We start from the raw sequence: 18,725 nt of genomic DNA on the forward strand, positions 1-18,725 counted from the left end.
TGACCAGAATCCACGCCCGCAGAGAACGCGAGCAGTGGCTTCACGTGCCGCTGCCAAGCGCCGTCTTTATCTTCCTCTCCCAGGGTGGCGCGTTCTCCGGTCTAGTTCGCCGGCCAAAGGAAGGTGTTGCAGGGTCTTGGGTCAGCGCAAGTGCAAGAGTCCGAGAGTGGCTTGTGTTCTGCGCATGCATCTTGGCTGCTCGCAAATTTCTTGGGTCCCGAATTCTAAATCTCTCTAGTGTTGCACCTGAGTTGGAGTGTGCGCCTCCGAGTTGTACTTTGACATACAGGCCGTGGTGAGGGAGGAGGAGGGAGGAGGAGGAGGGGGTGTATGTCTTGTGATTTCACCGCAAAGTTTGCGTTGAAGCTTTAGGCCGCACGAAGGTCACCTTGCCCGCTGGAGCGGCCGCGTATGCGAAAGGAGTGAGCTGCTAGCTAGAAGTGCCATACTAGGGACTAGTTGATTAACAACTGTGACAGTTCGCGCACGTCCTGTGTACACCTGTGCGTTCTTTTTGTGCATCCTTTTTTGTGTTTGAGCAGCGCGTTGCAAGTGTCGAGCAGTGACACTTGTTAGTTCGCACTCGCCTTGTGTGTTTTCATTTCTTGCGTCCTTTGTGCTTGAGCAGCGCGCAGCAAGTTTCAACTGCTTGCCGTTCTTCCTTTGACATTCCAACTTCTTGCTATCGCCTTCAATACTTCACCCTTGAGGCAAACCTGTAACTTTTTACACGGAAGATGACGGTGACTGTGTCAGCAAAAACCGTAGAGTGTCCATATCATTGCTATCGCCATAAAATAAAAGCGAAATGCTCTAACATCAATGTGGTGGTTCAGCTGAATACACTGTAACGTAAATTTACAGCCCTCTAGAAAAGCTGGTGAAATTGGTCGTTCACAGCTTGTCTGCCTGCCAGCATACCTGTATCACTGACATTATAATTCATGCTCCCAAAATATCCCAGATTTGTCAGTCATCTTTTGTCCACTGTGTTGCCCTCAGTATTGAGTCAATCGCGATGCTTCTAGGCCAACTTGCCGAGTTTTCGCGCGCATGTTGAACGCAATGAAACACACACCATCTTTCACGCTTTAAATTGGTCCGGAATTATCCTGCAAATAATACTTTAGTAAGAGCAGTGAAAGCGTTTACGGTGCATTTCTTTACGATTGTATAGTTGAAGCACTGCTAAACTGACTGACTGCTAAACAAGTATCAATATCAATGCATAACTAACCCTCTCGCTTTCAGAATGTTCATAGGCTTGGTATTTTAAGCATTCGACATTTAATGATAAATGGGGTGCGCTGCTGAGAAAAAGATCTTTTCAGAATAGATACTATCATTTTCGTTTACCATGGTGCCTGCCTGTTACCTCTCACTGCTTGCTTTCCACGTATCTCTCATTGCGGAGAAGGTCTGGCGATCATCCATACACACTTAAGCTATATAAACAGAACAGATAGCTTCAACCTTCTGCAAAGCATCAACCACAACGTACTTGTTATGAAATGAGAGGAACCTGTCTGCTGTTGCCTCGAAGCGCTTAGCCTCTGTTTGTTTGTTTCTTCTTTTTTATACATTAAACCAATGCTTTCTTTTCTTCTTGATACTTAGTGACGCCATCAAATGCAAAAAGAGCGAGTCTGAGTTTAGCGAAGCCCAAAAGTAAACACGGAGGACGGCGAGCGCCTGTCAACGAGCGTCCTGCAAGATTAATTAGAGCGCTCCACGTGCACGTCAGTGGGGGAAGGAGATTGGGCCATGGTTTGGATGGCTTATTGCTGGTGGCGCAAACTCGAGTGAGGGGTGTCTGAAGCAAGTGCGAAGGCACTCGTCACAGCGACGTCGCATAAAATAAAACGTTCCTGTCACAGCATGCAGTGAACCTTTAAGCGTGGAATACCCCATATTACAGGGGTGCATGAATAATTGAGGGGACCGCAGCGGTGGTGGGAACAGGTGTACTTCTTATACACACAAGTAAGTGCGGTCAAAAACTATGTATCAGTTTAAAGGTCTTGAGGAGAGCTATAAGGTAGACTAGTTGTTGCTCATTCATCTTCAAAAGTGCGCTTAGTGAACGCAAACACAAACGAAAGAGATACAGGACATAAGGCAACGAGCCCCAACGTTGCGCTCGTTGCCTTATGTCATGTATTTTTTTTCGTTTGCGGTTGTGTTCACTAAGCGCAGTTTTGAACACTAAAGGTCTTTTTAACATGTGGCTAGGAACAAAGTCGACCGGAAAACATGAAATCCTAGTTCAGTAGGTTAAACACAGCTAAAATCTTGTACGGAAAGCCTTGTCCCCTCCTACGCGCTTTGGGATTTCAGATATTTGGAAAAGATGAAAAAAAAAAAAAAAACAGAGGTCCTGCAACACTTTTTCAGCATGGTGAGAAAACGCTGCCGATCGGCAGTGAAGACTCCTGAGAACACGAGAGCCTAACATTATAGCGCAGCACGTGGACTGGTATTTGCAATTAATTCTCAATCAGCTAGAAATCGGTCCCTCTTCTCTTGACAAATGAGGCCATAAACCCAAACGACTTCTCCATAAATTGAAAGTCCCCGGCCGTTAGCGGATTTGAACATCGTGGGCAGCGTGGTTACCGCGGCCGCCGCAGGACGCCGCCACGTTCGACAAAAAAACAACAAAAAAAGAATAGGAAGTGCTCAAGGTCGTGACGCGCGCTGAGGAATAAGCCCCCTTGTCACACACAGAAAAATTTCAAACATTTTAATCTTAACAGAACAATTTCAAACATTTCAATCTTAACAGAAAAATTTCAAACATTTTAATCCTAACAGAACAATTTCAAACTTTTCTATCTTAACAGAAGAATTTCAAACATTTCAATCTTAACAGAACAATTTCAAACTATCGCGAAGCTCCTCCCAAACATTGCGCGCTGCCAGCGACGATTGGTGCTACCAGTTTTTCTGGGTGGAACCCGATGACATCAAAATAAACAATTAAGGGCGCGTGGCAATATACTTGTAGCCGAAAGTGATATTCAGTACCCTCATAAAATAAGGAGTGTCGGTTATTTTATTTAGTCTCTAAATTAGGTGAGAAAGCACGTTTGTATATTCCAAGAAAGGGAACGTGAACATTTTCCTGAAGCATATCTGCACCGATAATTAGAAACGCGCTGTAGCGAACATTAAAGGTACTACAAACTCAAGCGCAGCAAAGTAAAACTTTCTGTTCAGAAAAAAAAAAGAAAACGGACGAATTTGGCGGTTACATATATATATATATATATATATATATATATATATATATATATATATATATATATATATATATATACCTATGCAATTCAACGTATATATAATTACGTTCGTTAATACAATGCGAACTAATAATGAGAGTGCAACGAGCAAATTAAGCAATACTAGCGCAGTCACGCCAATAAAAAGGTGCACATTGCGAAAATAAAAGACTCATGCATGGATGGATGATCCTATGCAGTGTAGCATGAAGTGAACATTATTTGGTAATGTATTTGTGTGACATGTACTTAGTGGTCTGCGATGTAAGGACAATGCAGCTAGCAGCGGCAGGAAATGTCACGCAGTAGCCTGACACAGTGCATGCACATATATCGTGAGTTGGCTGTTGATGAACCGCAGTGAAATAATATTTCAGGCTCACTTCAGAACAATGTCACACAAACTCACTTATTCACCTATTTTATAAGAAAGACAAATTTTTCAGTGCATAATTATACCAGGGCAAATCTTGATGGCGCGTATATAAGTTGCCATCATTATGAGTTCTAAAGAAAGTTGTTTTCCTAGCCTAAAAACTCGACTGACAACAGCGCGATCACACTTCCAAGAAACTTCAGTCATATAAGGTGACTGCTTGCACGCATAAGTTGAGTATGGGCAAGGATGTATTATGGGGAAGAAAGGAAATGTGTGAGAGCAATTGGCGTAATGCTAGTATGACGCCTTAACTAAAAGAAAAGCTTTAAATATCAGCACACATAAAGCCTGTTTTCTCATGTTTAGATGAGCTGATACATCAGTAAGAATCGGGTCCAAATGCCATTTACATTCTTAAAACTAAAGTTCCCGCCTTAACTAATAATTGAAGGACTATTGAGCTTCGCTTTCAAGAGTACAACGTGATAGCCTAATCCGACCTTGTTCATATCGCCTTCCTAGTCGTTAGCCTGGCCTCACATCTCGGAGGACATTTAAACCGTGCCGCAAAAAAAGCCATAGTGTGGATGCCCTCCGGTCACTATATCAATACATGCGTCGACATGAAACACGGCCGCACGACGGGACCATTCCGTTTAAGAGCGCGCCCGTGGGTCCTTCCTGCCTTCACATGCGCTCTAGCGGGCGTGAAAGTGAATGGTACTCACCAAGGACGTCGTAATGTAGTTGTGGTATTCTGTTAGCATTCCGACATCCTGAGCCTGCGTGTATAAAAACACAAATATCAACAAAGGCACGACGAAGATTCGATACAAACTGCTCATTTCAAATGTATAGGCCCTCATTGTACACCAAGTTATCGCAGATGCCCTATGCACTACCTCAACAGTGAACACTGGAATACGCACAACATATTTAAAAAAAGCATGCCTGATTCCTCCGTCATAGGAATCGGTATAACATGAAAATGGAACGTGTCTTCACAGAAGTAGTGCTTATTGTGTAGTGATATATGAGAGCTTGTACAATGTCTATTCGTGTTGGGCGTGGATGCACCCATGTTGGAGCCTAGTTCGTAGAGGTTCGTAGCTTGAGCCGCAGACGCGTGCGTCCCACTGGCCTCTGTCTCGTTCCACCAAGGCACGGCATTCGCCCGTCGAAATCGTGTCCTTTCTGCAACGCGTATTGCAGCAGTTTTGTTAGTCGGTGCTCTCGCAATCCAAGTAGTCGGCGGCGGAGATATCCCGTTCGTGCATGTGGAAACTGCACTACTCCGATGAGCCGGCGCACGCTAACACGAAGCAAAAGGCAAACAACGTAACTGCGTGCGACGCCAGCGCGGCCATTGTCCCTCGCTTCTATCGAGACGCTTTAACCATGACCTCCGATATCGCGCGCAATCTCGGAGTAAGCGCTACTAAATTTCGATCGGGACGCATTACTTCTTTTCACCTCTCACAGACAGCGGCACCATCCCGCCTACCTATACCGCCAACAGAGAGCACCGTGCGAGAGAGAATGTGTGAAACATATAAGGCGCGTTCCTGAAGTGTCCAGCAAATGCCAAGGTAGCCTAGTTGGTTTAGCATCGGGCGTTTACCGTCGTGGCCGCAACGTAGTGGGTTAGATACCCAGCGGCGGATCTTTTTCTTGTTTTTTTTTTCTTTCTCACCCGTTGGCGTACATTTTATCAACGTCATATCCGTAACGCATGTACATGGTGGACCCTGGGATAAAACACTTTCGTGTTAAAAAGCAATTTTGAGGAGTTATCTGATTTTATGAACGTCACCAGTAATATTAGTCATACTTGAGTGTCTATCTCTATTGAAGCATGACGCATATCGATTGTTCATTTTACAGTATTCCATAAAGTAAAAAAAAAGACGGGCCGTAAACAATATCAAAATCAGATTTAATGCGAATCATCAGACCAATATTACGCTAGGACGAAAGCACGAATAACACATCCTGTTTATTATTAAAATTGTTAGTGATAAAGAAGCTGAGAGATAGTTGGGAATTCCACTATTCTGGAGCGTGGCACCACTCAATTGATAATTTATCGTGTTTAGACAGTCGGTCCTAATTTGTTGTAATATTCCACGATAATCTGGCACTTTTCTTTTTTTTCCGAACGCGGGACTTTCCGTGTGATCGCTCGGGCGCGCTCGGGCACGCGACTCCCTCCCGCTGCGGTCGCAGTAACTATGCAGCCCACGATTCTCAAATCAGCCAATGGCTGTGAATTTAGGTGCATGGCACGCGCATTTGGGCATATGACATCATTTGTAGAGAGAAGAGGCAATGATTTCTAGCTGACTTTGAGAATTCCGTGTAAATTTCAGGCCACGTGCTGCGCTATAATGTTTGGCTTGCGTGTCCTCAGAAGCCTCGACTACCGATCGGCAGCATTTTCTGACCATGCTGAAAAAAAATGTTGGAGGACCCCTTTAAGTTAAGTCTTTTATTTCCGCTTTCGTTGAGTTTGGCGGGTCGTCTGTGTTTTGGTGGTTTTGATACAAAGTTACTTGTGTATTTAGAAAGAAACCATGACAGACAAATTAAAAATTCGGCAGATACCACGTACCGTGGGAGTCGATGTTATGCGAAGCATGTGGCGGGAAGGTGACTATGGCGTAATTTTTCTTACTGAGCGAAACGTTACAAAATGATGCCAAAGACTTGCATAAATTTGATACGCACACATATATGTTGAAGAGCCGCATATCTGTTATATGACCAGTTGTTTACAGTTGGGTAACGCTGCCAACGGCAACCTGGGTATTACAAACACCAGAAGCAGTAAGCTGATATGCTGTGCTTATATTGTCCCTTATGGTGGAGAACACACGCACGTTTCACGAACCCGTGTGCATGTGTGGAAGAAGTTCTTGACAGTTCTTGAACAAGGTCATCATCACTGTGGTCATTGAGCACCAGCAGCTGGGCATGACTTGTTGGATTCAGTCGTGATCGCGGTGACGAGGGGTCCATGTGTAGTGAAGTATGAGGTATAGCACAGCTGTTGAAAATCGTGAATGCCTCGGTCATTTCATCGACAAATTGTCTGTCGATAAGCCGGCGACATGTCGGAACCTGAAGTCATCGTTCGCGTTGGTGAGGTATAGGCCGTCGACGCTGGTAGGCCTGGAGAATGCTAAGTAGACCAATATCAGTGGATGGCACTTTTGGTACTTGTAGACTATCTGGGCGTATGTGGCCTACGTAGCCTAGTGTACAAAGCGGCTCTCAGTCAATATGGCATCATCCTCGGTCAGCATGAGGCCATCGCCCAGCCTCGTAAGAAATGAAGAGGACACTGCGTCGTTCTGGAGGACTAAGTGCACTTTACAATTCGATGATGTGAATATCATACGTAACTATCGTTGACGTATTCCTCCGGGGTCGATCAGTCTTCAATATAGCTTGCTGAATCATAGGAATACTGATGTAATGTTTATTAGAGTGCTCTAAAAGCACAGCCAACACTGGAACAACAGACGGTAATCTGATATGACGCCTGTATCGTAGGAGTACACATCGTAGGAGTATCATGTAGTGTTTATTGCTATTGCAAAATTACATAGCCAGCAACACAACCACAATTGACGTCGCATCGACATTACGCTGCGTAGGCTGTTTTTCGAAACCAGTTTATAGACTTGGCGTGGCTCTGTGGTAGAATGCCTGACTGCCACGTAGAATGCTTGAGTTCGATTCCTGCTGGGATCTTAATTTTCATTCTTTAAGTTCGTCGGGTTAACGCTGTCGATGTTTGTTTTTCTTAACGCTCTCGCATTTAAGTTACCAATGTCTGTTCTCGCTGTTCCTGGGTAGATATATACTGTCAATCACCTGTGGTTCATACCCGTACACCATGACCAGTGGTAAACGGGTATGTGCCACACGTGTCTGGAGGAAAGAGTTTGACGACGTACGCGACATGATTTTCACGTTATTCATGTTATGACCCGACAGTCATATTTGTGAAATGCTCTTACCCTCCCATGCCAATTTTGGTCTACACCAAGTAAAAGAGGCGATCATGAGAGCACCCAGACGTAGGCGGCTACATAGATAGATAGATAGATAGATAGATAGATAGATAGATAGATAGATAGATAGATAGGAACGCTCAAATTGCCAAAGGTTCGCTAAGAAATGCTTCGCATTTAAAAAGAAATAGCGCTGCTTGCACTAAGTAGCGCAAGGCTGGGTGACAGCAGAGCTGCTGGGCACATGGCTTGTCCCTGCTTGGCTAGGTTTGCTCTCTCCTATAGTGCGTATGTGCCAAAGAAATTGAGCAGACCCATCACTCGCCACACTGGAATGGAACGGAAAAAAACTTTATTCAGGTCCGTCGTGGCGTTAACACTAGTCCACTAAAAATTAAGCGAACACACGGGCGGAGAACACTGATTAGGGGCCGCAAGTTTTAGCTTCTTTTGTCAACCATCTGTACAAAGTGCTTGAATGGTGGGTGAGCGCGTGCCCGTTCATGACAACGATAATTTTCTATCCACAACACACGACCACCTTGAGCATAAGGGCTCTGCTGTAAAACAGTGCCCGTGATTTGAGCTCTTGCTTAAGAATAAGACAATTAATTTTCATCCTAATGTGACAAAATGACGCAATAAAACGCCCACGCGATACGCTGCTGATGGTGCACATAATTTTCAAAGTACGTAACCACTTAGTCAATTGACCAAGAGAAATATTCGTGAAGGATATACATGCAGTAGCTACAAAGAGTACACAGCACCGAAGCACTGCTGTTCGGCGAATTTGACAAAATTAACTCTCCTAGCAGTTAGCCTTACCGAACCAAATAAATTTAATAGCTGGGGCTATTCGACCGCTTCTCTTACTTTATTAATTTTATTATATGAGGGCGACTGCAAATGGGCCACATGCAATGCGCCGCTTATTGGCTACTCTTCTAGCTAACGTAGTGCTGGAGGCTTGGAAGAATAAATATCTCTGTGTATATAAGGGGCAAGCCACGTAAGTTTAGCCAAGGTTAACAAAGAAAGTGGCAGCTTTGTTCACAGTGAAACCAGCACGTAATTGTTATCTATTGTTCAGAAGGAGTCTCACTGTACGCGGCTCCTGTGGCGCAGTTTAAGTGTTAAAATACTTCTAAATGTCTTTGTTTATTGTACTGGTCCCCTCTTGCAGCTACAGATGTCACCATGCGCAAACGCGTAGACTTTGCACATTTTATTTTTATTTTTTTATGCTCCAGATCCATCGCGATTCAGGAGAATGTGTACTGCTATGGCTGCAATAATTTACCAATTAGTGTTGCTGTTTCTTCTGAGTTCTCATGTCGATTGGTGCTCTTTTTTTGTTCCATGACGGTTGTTCTTCAAAAATCATTGTGATCTCACGGATAGGTGCAACGAAACGTGTTTCGTCATTCCTAAAATATTCGGAAACCCTGCTTTGCTATAAATAATAACAAAAAGACAGACTGAGGGGGATAGAAAGATCAGTGGGTATGCTGGAAAATTGGACAGCATAGAACTGCACAGGGAATAGCGAAGTGGAAACTAAGACATAATATGTATATTTTCTTTTTAAAACTTGCTACATTTTCTTTTCGCAGCTCCTTTTTTTTTCTTCTCCTTCGTATTGATAGACTCAGCCTAAGTGCAACTTCTTATTGTTATTGGTGCTTCAAAATGACCTGATGACGCATGAAATGCAGAAAAACAGGTGGGAGCAGTGACAAAGCGCGGTTACATTCTCAAGATGCCATTTTAAAGTCAGCGCCAAAGCCGCTGTTTAAAGTAACTGAACCTCAGAGAAATGAGAACACCAACCAACTTTTCGAGTTTGACAATGCAGTCGAAAGTGGGGCAATGCTGGTCTACTTTCATTTATGTGCACGTAATATCTACTTTCCCCTCCGTGTCTGAGAATCGTCTTGCGTTTGGCGGCGGGGCAGCATCTGGTGACGGCACTCTCTCTCTGACACGTATTGCTCGAATCTTTGTGTCCAGACCACTCCAGCCATTCCCCCCATCCTCCTTTCGTTCTTTCATTTGTACTGTAACTTGTTTACCTCCGGCGTATTTGTACATTTTTGATTGATGTCGTATGACTTATTTTTCTACTTTTGTTCATTGCAGTACACTTCAGCGAAGTGCTTGGCCTCGACAGTAGTGTGAAAAAAAAATTAAGAATAAAGTTTAAAGATACACACGCACAGATACCAAGCTGCGCCGGCTGCGTGTACACAGATTCTTGTTCCCGATTTCCAGAAGCGCGGCGCTCAAGCTGTCGCTCTCCTATTTGTTCTCAGATAGAGAGCCGTGACGAAGAATTTTTCCTGTTCCTTTGAGCCGTCCCATCGTATCGTCCAATCTGATTGTTCCACACAAGCAGTGACGACTCGAAAAGAGAACTTGTGCGTTTTTTTTTACACGATAGTGCCACGCCCTCTTCTTGTTTCATTTTGATGTATTCGGCTTTGAATAGCAAGGACGATTATCAACGCTCGACGCTGACCGCGCCGCAGTGCTCGAGAAGCTTCGCGATTGTAGTAGATCATTCTGGTAAGATTGCGCACAGGACGCGAATAGTCTAGATTATTCTAGAGTTTGCGCGACCACCAGTGATAAAACTGGAAAGCTCGATGCGTGATGTATAAAAGACGGCGCGTCCCAGCCATGAGCAGTTTTGTCGACGGCCGACGCTCTGTTCGCCGCTAATGTGGTCTCTCATTTTTATAGTGGCATGGCTATCACAGCTCAGGTACAAGTGGCGCCGTCCTCGCCCCTATGACGTCAATCCTGCAGTTATAGAAGCACTCGGACTACCATTATCTGTGCACACTGCATTAAATTACAAATGTAATAACATTTCTATTCGCACTTAGCATCGTACACCTCTGGAAACACGCATTATTGGTTAATATTGTTGTACGGAAAATGTAGTGTAAAGATGAGCTTGATGGCTTCAATTTTTATGGTGTATTTTGAAATCATATTGGTTGATATGTTAGTTGCACATCAATGTAATGTTACGCAATTATGATGCGTAAACAACATATGATTTGCTCCATACAGTAATCAATAGCGCGTATTTAGGCTGGCGTCTCTTATTCTGTGCTTCGGTATCAACTTATATCATGGCTAAAATATGATATGACAAGGACTGTCGTGCAATGTGCTATGCCCCAAGAAAAATAAATTTTTTTGAATAAATTTTCAAGTACAACCACGTTGGAGCCGTAATAACTACAGAAGGCTTTGCTGTACTAGTCATTACGCTTGTAATCACGCTCGCAATCACTGGTAACGATCATAATCATCAATATTGACCAGAACAGTCGTTACTGTTCTAGTCATTGCTGTTTCACCACGAAATACTCTCCCTAAGCAGAAAGCAAAGTTATGTAGTGCTTCAGTGCCTGCCATTCCGTGGTATTTTTCTGTTAATTTTTGGCTCTTTGAATGCCCAAGGCATCTAGATTGTTTCTTTCAGTAAAAAAGCTACGCATTTGGTGTGTTTTTTTCGTATAGAGATAGGTACTGACGACTAAATGTAAATAGTGTATTGCCTTTAGATATATCCTAACGCACCGCATTCACAACTAACTCATCTTCATTATGAGTACTCCGCCTTTCGCAGCAACCAGCCATCCGTCCAAACAGGGTTCCCAATATGTGGAATACCAGCAGCGCCGGCAATGCGCTATGAGTCCGAGTGCTATCGACAGTTTGAGTGAGGCCTCCCTGTCGGCCAAAGTGCAATTATGTCGCCTGGTATCGTTTGCAGTGCGATGCATTCTGCGCGTGCCTGGAGTGCCGGCGGAAGTGCGTAGAAGTGGCAGCCTCCCGCGCACTACTGTACTTGCGTGTCCCGCTTAGCTCGTTCGCAAGAGTATCGGCCTCGGGGGAAGAGCTGCTTTATTGAAGTGCGCTTGCGTGAAGCGGCAACCATCGTACGCGGTGCCTCGGCGGCGTGCCCAGACTGCTTTACGAGCGCCGCACTTACGCTCCGCCCAATATTGGCCGTTAACGCAGCGCCAGCTGCCACGTCTCGTGGAACGCGAAATCGCAAAAAAAGAAAGCTGGCTGGGAACAGCTCAAAACTACAATTAACTCTAACGATGCCCACGAAAGAAAAAAAAAAGCGGGAGGGTCGCAGCTGTGGTGGAGCGAGCTTGCGAATGGTTTCGTGTTTGGGGGATGAAGTATGAATGCTAGGCAACCAGCTCTTTCTTTATTTATTTAGGCATTAAGAACACAAGGGCCCTTGCGCGTTCCTGTGCATGATGTTTTCTTGACGGCCTTCAAGCTGTTATGACGTTTCTTCACGCCATGTTGTTTAAACTTTCACTTACGGGGGACGTTAAAAGGAGTCAATATGGACGCAGAAAAATTGCAGCTGTTGTGATGACAAAGTAAGAGTGAAGAGCCCGTGAACACAGTAATATACAACAAGCAAGAATCAACACTTCATGGAGTGCACTTTAGTGAAGTGAGAAGCAAACTGCAACACTCATGTTTTACGGAACAGTGATCAAGCGACTATTTAGGTGGACTCTGATGAAGACATGTAAAATAAACTAGGCAGTGCATTTCCGACGCTCCACGTACTCTTTGGAAGGCGAAGTGCGGTACTCCATGGGTACGCGTTACGAATTCGAGTAAAGGGGTGTGGCAGCAAAGTACTATAACGTCGACATATATATAGATACCCGAATTGTTCTATGCATTAGCATGCGTAAAGTGGCCCTTAATTTAAAAGAGCTTTACTGAAACTGCCAGAGTTGCAAAACAGCTTTACAAGAGATGTTCTATATGTTAGCATATGTAACGTGTCCCTAAGTTTAACAACGCCACACGAAAACTGCTATGGTTGCGAAATTTCTTCAAAAAGAAAGGCTATAACCTCCGTACGCACAAATTGAACACATAATTCGTTTATAACATAAAAATACATTTTCTGATCGCTAGTTTCTCTTTACATTTCTTTTTTTCCTATGTTGGCTCCCGTAGAATCTGCAGCCTATATTGTATAGATAATGATGCTTCTCAGCAGCAACACATGGAGTCGTACAAAGCACCGTACCAAAGCAGCGCCTCGATTCGACTCACGAAGCGAAATACGCAATGCCTTATATTTATCACTTTCGTGCATTAGTTCTTTCACCGCTCCCTAAAGGGCACTAGGGGGGTTTTGGCATACGGACAGCGACACTCAAGAATTAAGGTGGTGTGCCGGGTAGAGATTCGCCGTAAAGAATAATAATAATAAATGAACTAGCTCACCTGCTTTAGGTATTCTCTAATGCGATGCGTGGGCGCGTCCAGCAAGATGTTTGATTCGCCTCGCCGTCCCACCTCTCGAAACACCTTGCGTAGCTCCTCGCCAGGCGCGCACTGCCGCAGCCGGAATGTGACGTCGCCCGTTAACGACAATCGCAGCACTTCTCGAAGTCGAAGGAGAGCTGCGAAGAATTGAGGCGGCATTGAAATGTGATGAAGGAAACGCATATTGGAACATATGAATCTGCGTGGAAGTACGCGCAGGCATACGCATATGTTAATAAAACCACTGCGTTACAGATAAATGAAACAGGCTTGGCCTGTCGTTTACGGACATTTTTTTTTTCCTGTTACTACTTGTTTTCGTCTATCTTTGCGTCGTTTGCTTTTTTATTGCTTTGTGTCGTTCAGAAGATGTTTGCGCTTTTATACGTATAGTGCGGGCTACTGCTTTCTACCGGTAATACGATATGTGAAAATAACAGCAACGAAAAAAAAAATGTTGCATGAAAGAGCATCCAGGGATAGTTCACCTAAGCCAATTCAGGGAGTGACGCGAAAAACGACATAGCATACAGTTCACTCACATTACATTACAGTTCCCATTAAATACAGACACATGAACACCGTAAATGCTGACCAATGACACACAACTTCCAGTCACGTAACTACACTGAAATTGACAATGTCCTGTCACACGGAAACAGAATTGGTTTGCACATGAAGCGACACGTAACGCGACACGGTCAGGTCAAATTATATACATAAAATCAGCCTAGAAGGTTTTCTCAAAAACTTACACGTATACCACTTGCTTCTAGAAACTTGTTTATTGCCAATAGTGCACGTTTTCGCAATGCATGAGCTGTGCATAGACATAGGATATCTGTGGGGCTGAAGCACCAACGGTCCAGTGCCGTCAAATCTCGTAGTAGCTGTTATCGTTGGTAGTGACATCCTGGGCATTCTAATGTACATCGTGATCCGCATGTCCACATGCACATTCTGAACTCTGTCCTCGAAATTTTGTACAAAAAGCATTTTGTGCAGTTTCCTACGCTCCCCCCTCTTTCTTTCCTCTTACCTTCGTTTAACTCATTTATTCCCTCCTCGAGAAAGACTACGCTTGCGTCGGGCGCTTTTAGCTGGCAGTTGTACGCCTGCTTCTTCCCTATTACCTTTTTACTACTGTGTGCTCTTGTACGTATATAAAATAATAAATCAAACGTTTATTTAACGTGCCCAGGAACAACCGTAAGGTCTTTGTACTGGCACACGAAAAAAAAAACAAACAAAGGCCAACATTCATAATAAAATATCAGGGATAAAAAACGTTATAAAATTGCACCATATACAGTCAACAAAAAAAAGTCAACAGTGTACGAGGCTATGTAAGTACAGTGCAAAGCTCAGAGCAGAACAACGACTGGGAGCTGTGAAAAACATCGAGCTCTAAAAAGTAAGCATGGTAAAGACGTTGTATCCTGCCAATGGTCGAATGTTCACAGAGGCAGGCGGTTACATGAAAAGGTCTATCCTCTCTGGTAAGCTTACGTGGAATTCGGAAATTAATACATTTGAGCAGTACAGGGCAGGATATGATACCATGCACAAGCTTGTAAAGAAATAACAGATCAGCGCGATTTCGTCGGCAGCAAAGTCATGGCAATGATAATAATCCAGCAGCGTTAGAACGAGATCCAGAGTCATTTCGAGCGAAACGATGGTTGTAAATGCTTAGGATTTTTTTCTGGACACGCTCAATGACGTTGCTGCTGGAATTAGGATTGCCAATAATAATAATAATAATAATAATAATAATAATAATAATAATAATAATAATAATAATAATAATAATAATAATAATAATAATAATAATAATAATAATTTACCCGGCCCGCTTATTTTGCATTTTTATGTAATCAGTCTGTATACGTGCGTAGCCACCACCTGGTCCAAGCTGTGCAACATGGTTTCTGAAAGTTCGCGACTGTTACAGACTGATCTGTTAAGATTACCCGCATGCCGCGTATAGCTGAGTTTATTCTGGATCTAGCACCAGTACCAGAAATAACGCTGAAAGGTTTCATCAGGCTTGCGTAAAAGCCGAAGAGGTTCACAGACGATCACACTTTTGACGGCTAACGATTATGCTGGGCGCTATCGATGCACTCAGTGTGTGACTTCTTTTTCTGGGCACAAGTCCGACCAATAAGGTGTGACATATATACCTGCCTCAGCTCGTGTTCTTCACCGCCACGACCACGTTTCAATAGTAGTTATACAGTTTAAGAGGTAGCGTTTTTTTATTAAAAATTATTTGCTGTTTCCTTATTGTAAAAGAACTTTACTTTTATTTTCCTTTCAAAATGATCATGCTCCGCATCTTTCATAATTTCGAATGGATGTCAAGTGCTTACGAAGAAAATTATCCGGCGTATTTAGTGATATTCATCATAGATTGTTAAATGATATAAAAACAGCACTGAGAGTTAATAATAACGGCAAGGCCGTCCATAGAATGATATGATCGCTTGGCTATCTCTTATCGGGGATGAGAAAGGCTGTACGAAAGACACAACAAAAATAATAACAAAGTACACAAAACACCTGAATAAATGAGCAACAAAACGGATTATGCTATAGAGAGTGACACTAATTTTGAACTGAGTATATTAACTAACGTAGGTTTAGGTAAATATAGAAAGTTTTTGAAAGGTGGTGCTTTAAAAGAAATATGTTATATAACAAGAAGTTGCACGTCATACCGCCCGTCAACGTGCCTAAAGGATCATGGGTCACTTCACGTACATGAATGTCATTTCTCCTATGCCAGAAGTAAGCGTGTGGTACAAGCCGTACGCACTGTTTTTTTTTTTTTTTTGGCACCAAAACTTGAACACTTCTGCAAGCACGTTAACAGCGCCTTTCAGGTGTTTCAACCTACCTGATGTTTTTCTTGCTGGCACGTGCGTCTGCGCATTTGTCTGCCCGTTTATTTGAGCACATTGTGGCTTTGATGCACGCTTTATGAATAAAATTTGTCAATAACTACCGCGCTGTCCTGTCTCAATTTTTTTTCCTTTACATTTTTGCGTAAGGAGTTGTCACCATAAATACTCCGATAGCTCCTTCATAAGTTTGCGCATAACAGTTTTTGCAACCCTAAAACTGTCACCTGCGCAGGTTCATCGAATCAACAGTTACTGATATCACATGATGTATGCGAAAGCGACCGACCTTGCCTACAGCATCTCCTATTTATAGCTGACTGTGCGACTTGTAATCACGTAATAAACTTGAAACTATCACATACGTCGATAAATCTAGCAACGATACTAAAGAATCAAAGTGACTCCATGGTACTGGAGGTTCGTTGCCACCACTGTTTTTGCGATGCGAGAACGATGCGACGAAGGATCGAATAGTGTGGTGCAACAAATATAGCTGTGGAAATGGAGTTCTTCGTGACAGCATCGAGACAGACTGCGCATTTGTTGCGCAAGCAGACGCGGCCTTTAAGTGCGTTCCGACTCTCTCACGACAGAGATTCGACCGAAAATACTTCTGCTGACATAAAGGGCCGTCTTTCTTGCTCGCCGCCTGTCCGACGACGACAGGGGATTTCCAGCCGAATGGTTTCGGGCCCAGAAGCGCCACTGCGGGCAGATCAATAACCGTGCCTGGAGCCGAGTGAAAGACAGTGAATTACGTTGGAAAGGAAGAAAAAAATAATAAGAAGCACCACGTCAATGACACGGCATTGACCGAGAGATATGAAGGACCTCGTGGCAAAGGGAAAGCTGGATTGGGCAGAGAACATTCGCTGAGGAACTCACACTCTTGCCAAGGGAGCTGGTATATATATATATATATATATATATATATATATATATATATATATATATATATATATATATATATAGTATATATATGTATATATATATATATATATATATATATATATATATATATATATATATATATATATATGTCCCTCCATTTAAAGATAGACAAGGAAAGAAGCTCAGAACGAAGACATGTGCACCAGAAAGGCTTGAACAACAAGGTGATCACCGATGAAGGCACTCGATCTGTGTGAAATAGATTATAATTTTCCGGTGATGCAAAGATAAGGAAACTGCGGTAAGCGTGTTTCCAGCAATTATCGCAGTGTGCGTGTCGTAGTGGGCAACATAAAATCAATGTAGATTTTATTACTTTAGATACAAACCTCGTGAAATAGCACTGCGCATTCGCAAATTGAACAGAATTTAAAGCTGGAAGGAGCATCAATTTGGACGACGACCTTAGAACCGCTAAACCGACAAGGCTGCTGAGCAGCGAGCCTGCAGAGTGCATTCAGGTTCGCTGTTGTCGTCATGCAGCCCCGTGCATATCTTAGAGTCGTTAAAATAGACTCATGTTTGATAATACCTATCTAGGGTATACAATAATTTCGCCTAAGCCACTCTACACATGTTCAAGCACTGCTCGAACGACCCCTTAAAGGGACTGTCTATCGCTCGGAAGAAGTTTTCTGATTGTGGTGAAAATGAGAAGATCGTTCGTCACATCGGCGGCAACGAGCATGCTTTTGTCCCATAAAAAAGGAATTATATTTTTAATTTTATGTTGAAAATTGTGCAAGAATGAGCGCTAGCGTCACCCAACAGCGATGTGGTCAATCTACTGGTAGGACAAGAAATCCTCGCAAGTAGACTCATTTTGCTTAAAAACAAATATGTGTAACTTCAAATTGTGTTTTACGCACTTGAGGCAGCTTTCGGTTGCGTCAGAGAGTATTTTTTTTCTTTTTTTCTCTCACGCATCCAAAAAAGCGCCCGGTGGCGCTGCTTGCGGCGCCGTCTTCGATTTCGTCTGCTTCAGGCCTTCAACACATGCGCTATGCCATGCGGCCCTCCGCGCGGGTCGTACTGTGCCGCTGTATTGTTGTTAGCATGTCTGACATGTGCTGCTCTGTCAAGGCGTGCATTATCGTCTCTTTTTTTTTTTTGATGAATCAACTTGGCTTGGATTGCGGTAGCAGTGCTAAAATAAACGCATAGACTGCGAGTACAGCAAAACAAGTTTTCTGTAATGATATAATAGGTCTTCATTTAAGCGCTAGTGCGCTGAAAACGACTGTTACATTCATTACACTAGTGTTCAGCGAAAATAAGGTAATCCTACGGAAATCACATGTGCCTTCGGTTTCAATTTTTACCGGCACTACAATCGTCATCGCGTCCATCAACCAGTGTTGTGGGCATGTTTCACGCCAATGGAAGAAGACCAAACGCAGATCGAAAAATTCTGTTTTAAAAATTTCTACTCACTTTCCAGAGGAACCGCTTCAAGGTTGGACACTGCAGACAGTACGCTTTCTATTGCGGTACAAAATAGAAAATCGATGAAGGACGGCAGACAGTCCCTTTAAAATGCAAAACAGCGTACTGTAAAGGTTCACAATAGTTTTCCGTGGAAGTTTCCGGCGAGGAAAAGTGCGGAGAGCACTTATCGGACATCAAATTTCGCCATTCTAGTCACTGAGGCATTTGGCTAATAATTCGCGAAGGGTCATGATTCACACTGTTATGGCTAGGGTGAACACAATATGAAGGACATACATGCATGTAAGTTATACGCCACTCTTAACTGTTATTGCTAACTTTCTGAAGAGCATGTGTACATTACTTAGTTATTATTTATTAAACATACTTTCAAGACCCGAAGGGACTACCAGAAGGGAGTGGG

At 43.3% G+C, this 18,725-nt stretch overlaps 1 protein-coding gene across 1 annotated transcript in view; it reads right to left on the reverse strand.

Moving 5' to 3' along the window:
* The window catches only part of LOC119395986 (glutamate receptor ionotropic, kainate 2), a 226,119-nt gene that overhangs the window by 58,945 nt on the left and 148,449 nt on the right, over positions 1-18,725 (reverse strand). Inside the window, exons 4-5 of the mRNA XM_037663016.2 lie at positions 12,972-13,150; positions 4,389-4,442 (exon numbers count right to left, since the gene is read on the reverse strand). Of these exons, the coding sequence (XP_037518944.1) occupies positions 4,389-4,442; positions 12,972-13,150 (233 nt within the window). The remainder of the gene's footprint in view (positions 1-4,388; positions 4,443-12,971; positions 13,151-18,725) is intronic.

The sequence above is a fragment of the Rhipicephalus sanguineus genome, chromosome 6 (assembly GCF_013339695.2).
Source record: "Rhipicephalus sanguineus isolate Rsan-2018 chromosome 6, BIME_Rsan_1.4, whole genome shotgun sequence".
NCBI classification, from domain to species: Eukaryota; Metazoa; Arthropoda; class Arachnida; order Ixodida; family Ixodidae; genus Rhipicephalus; species Rhipicephalus sanguineus.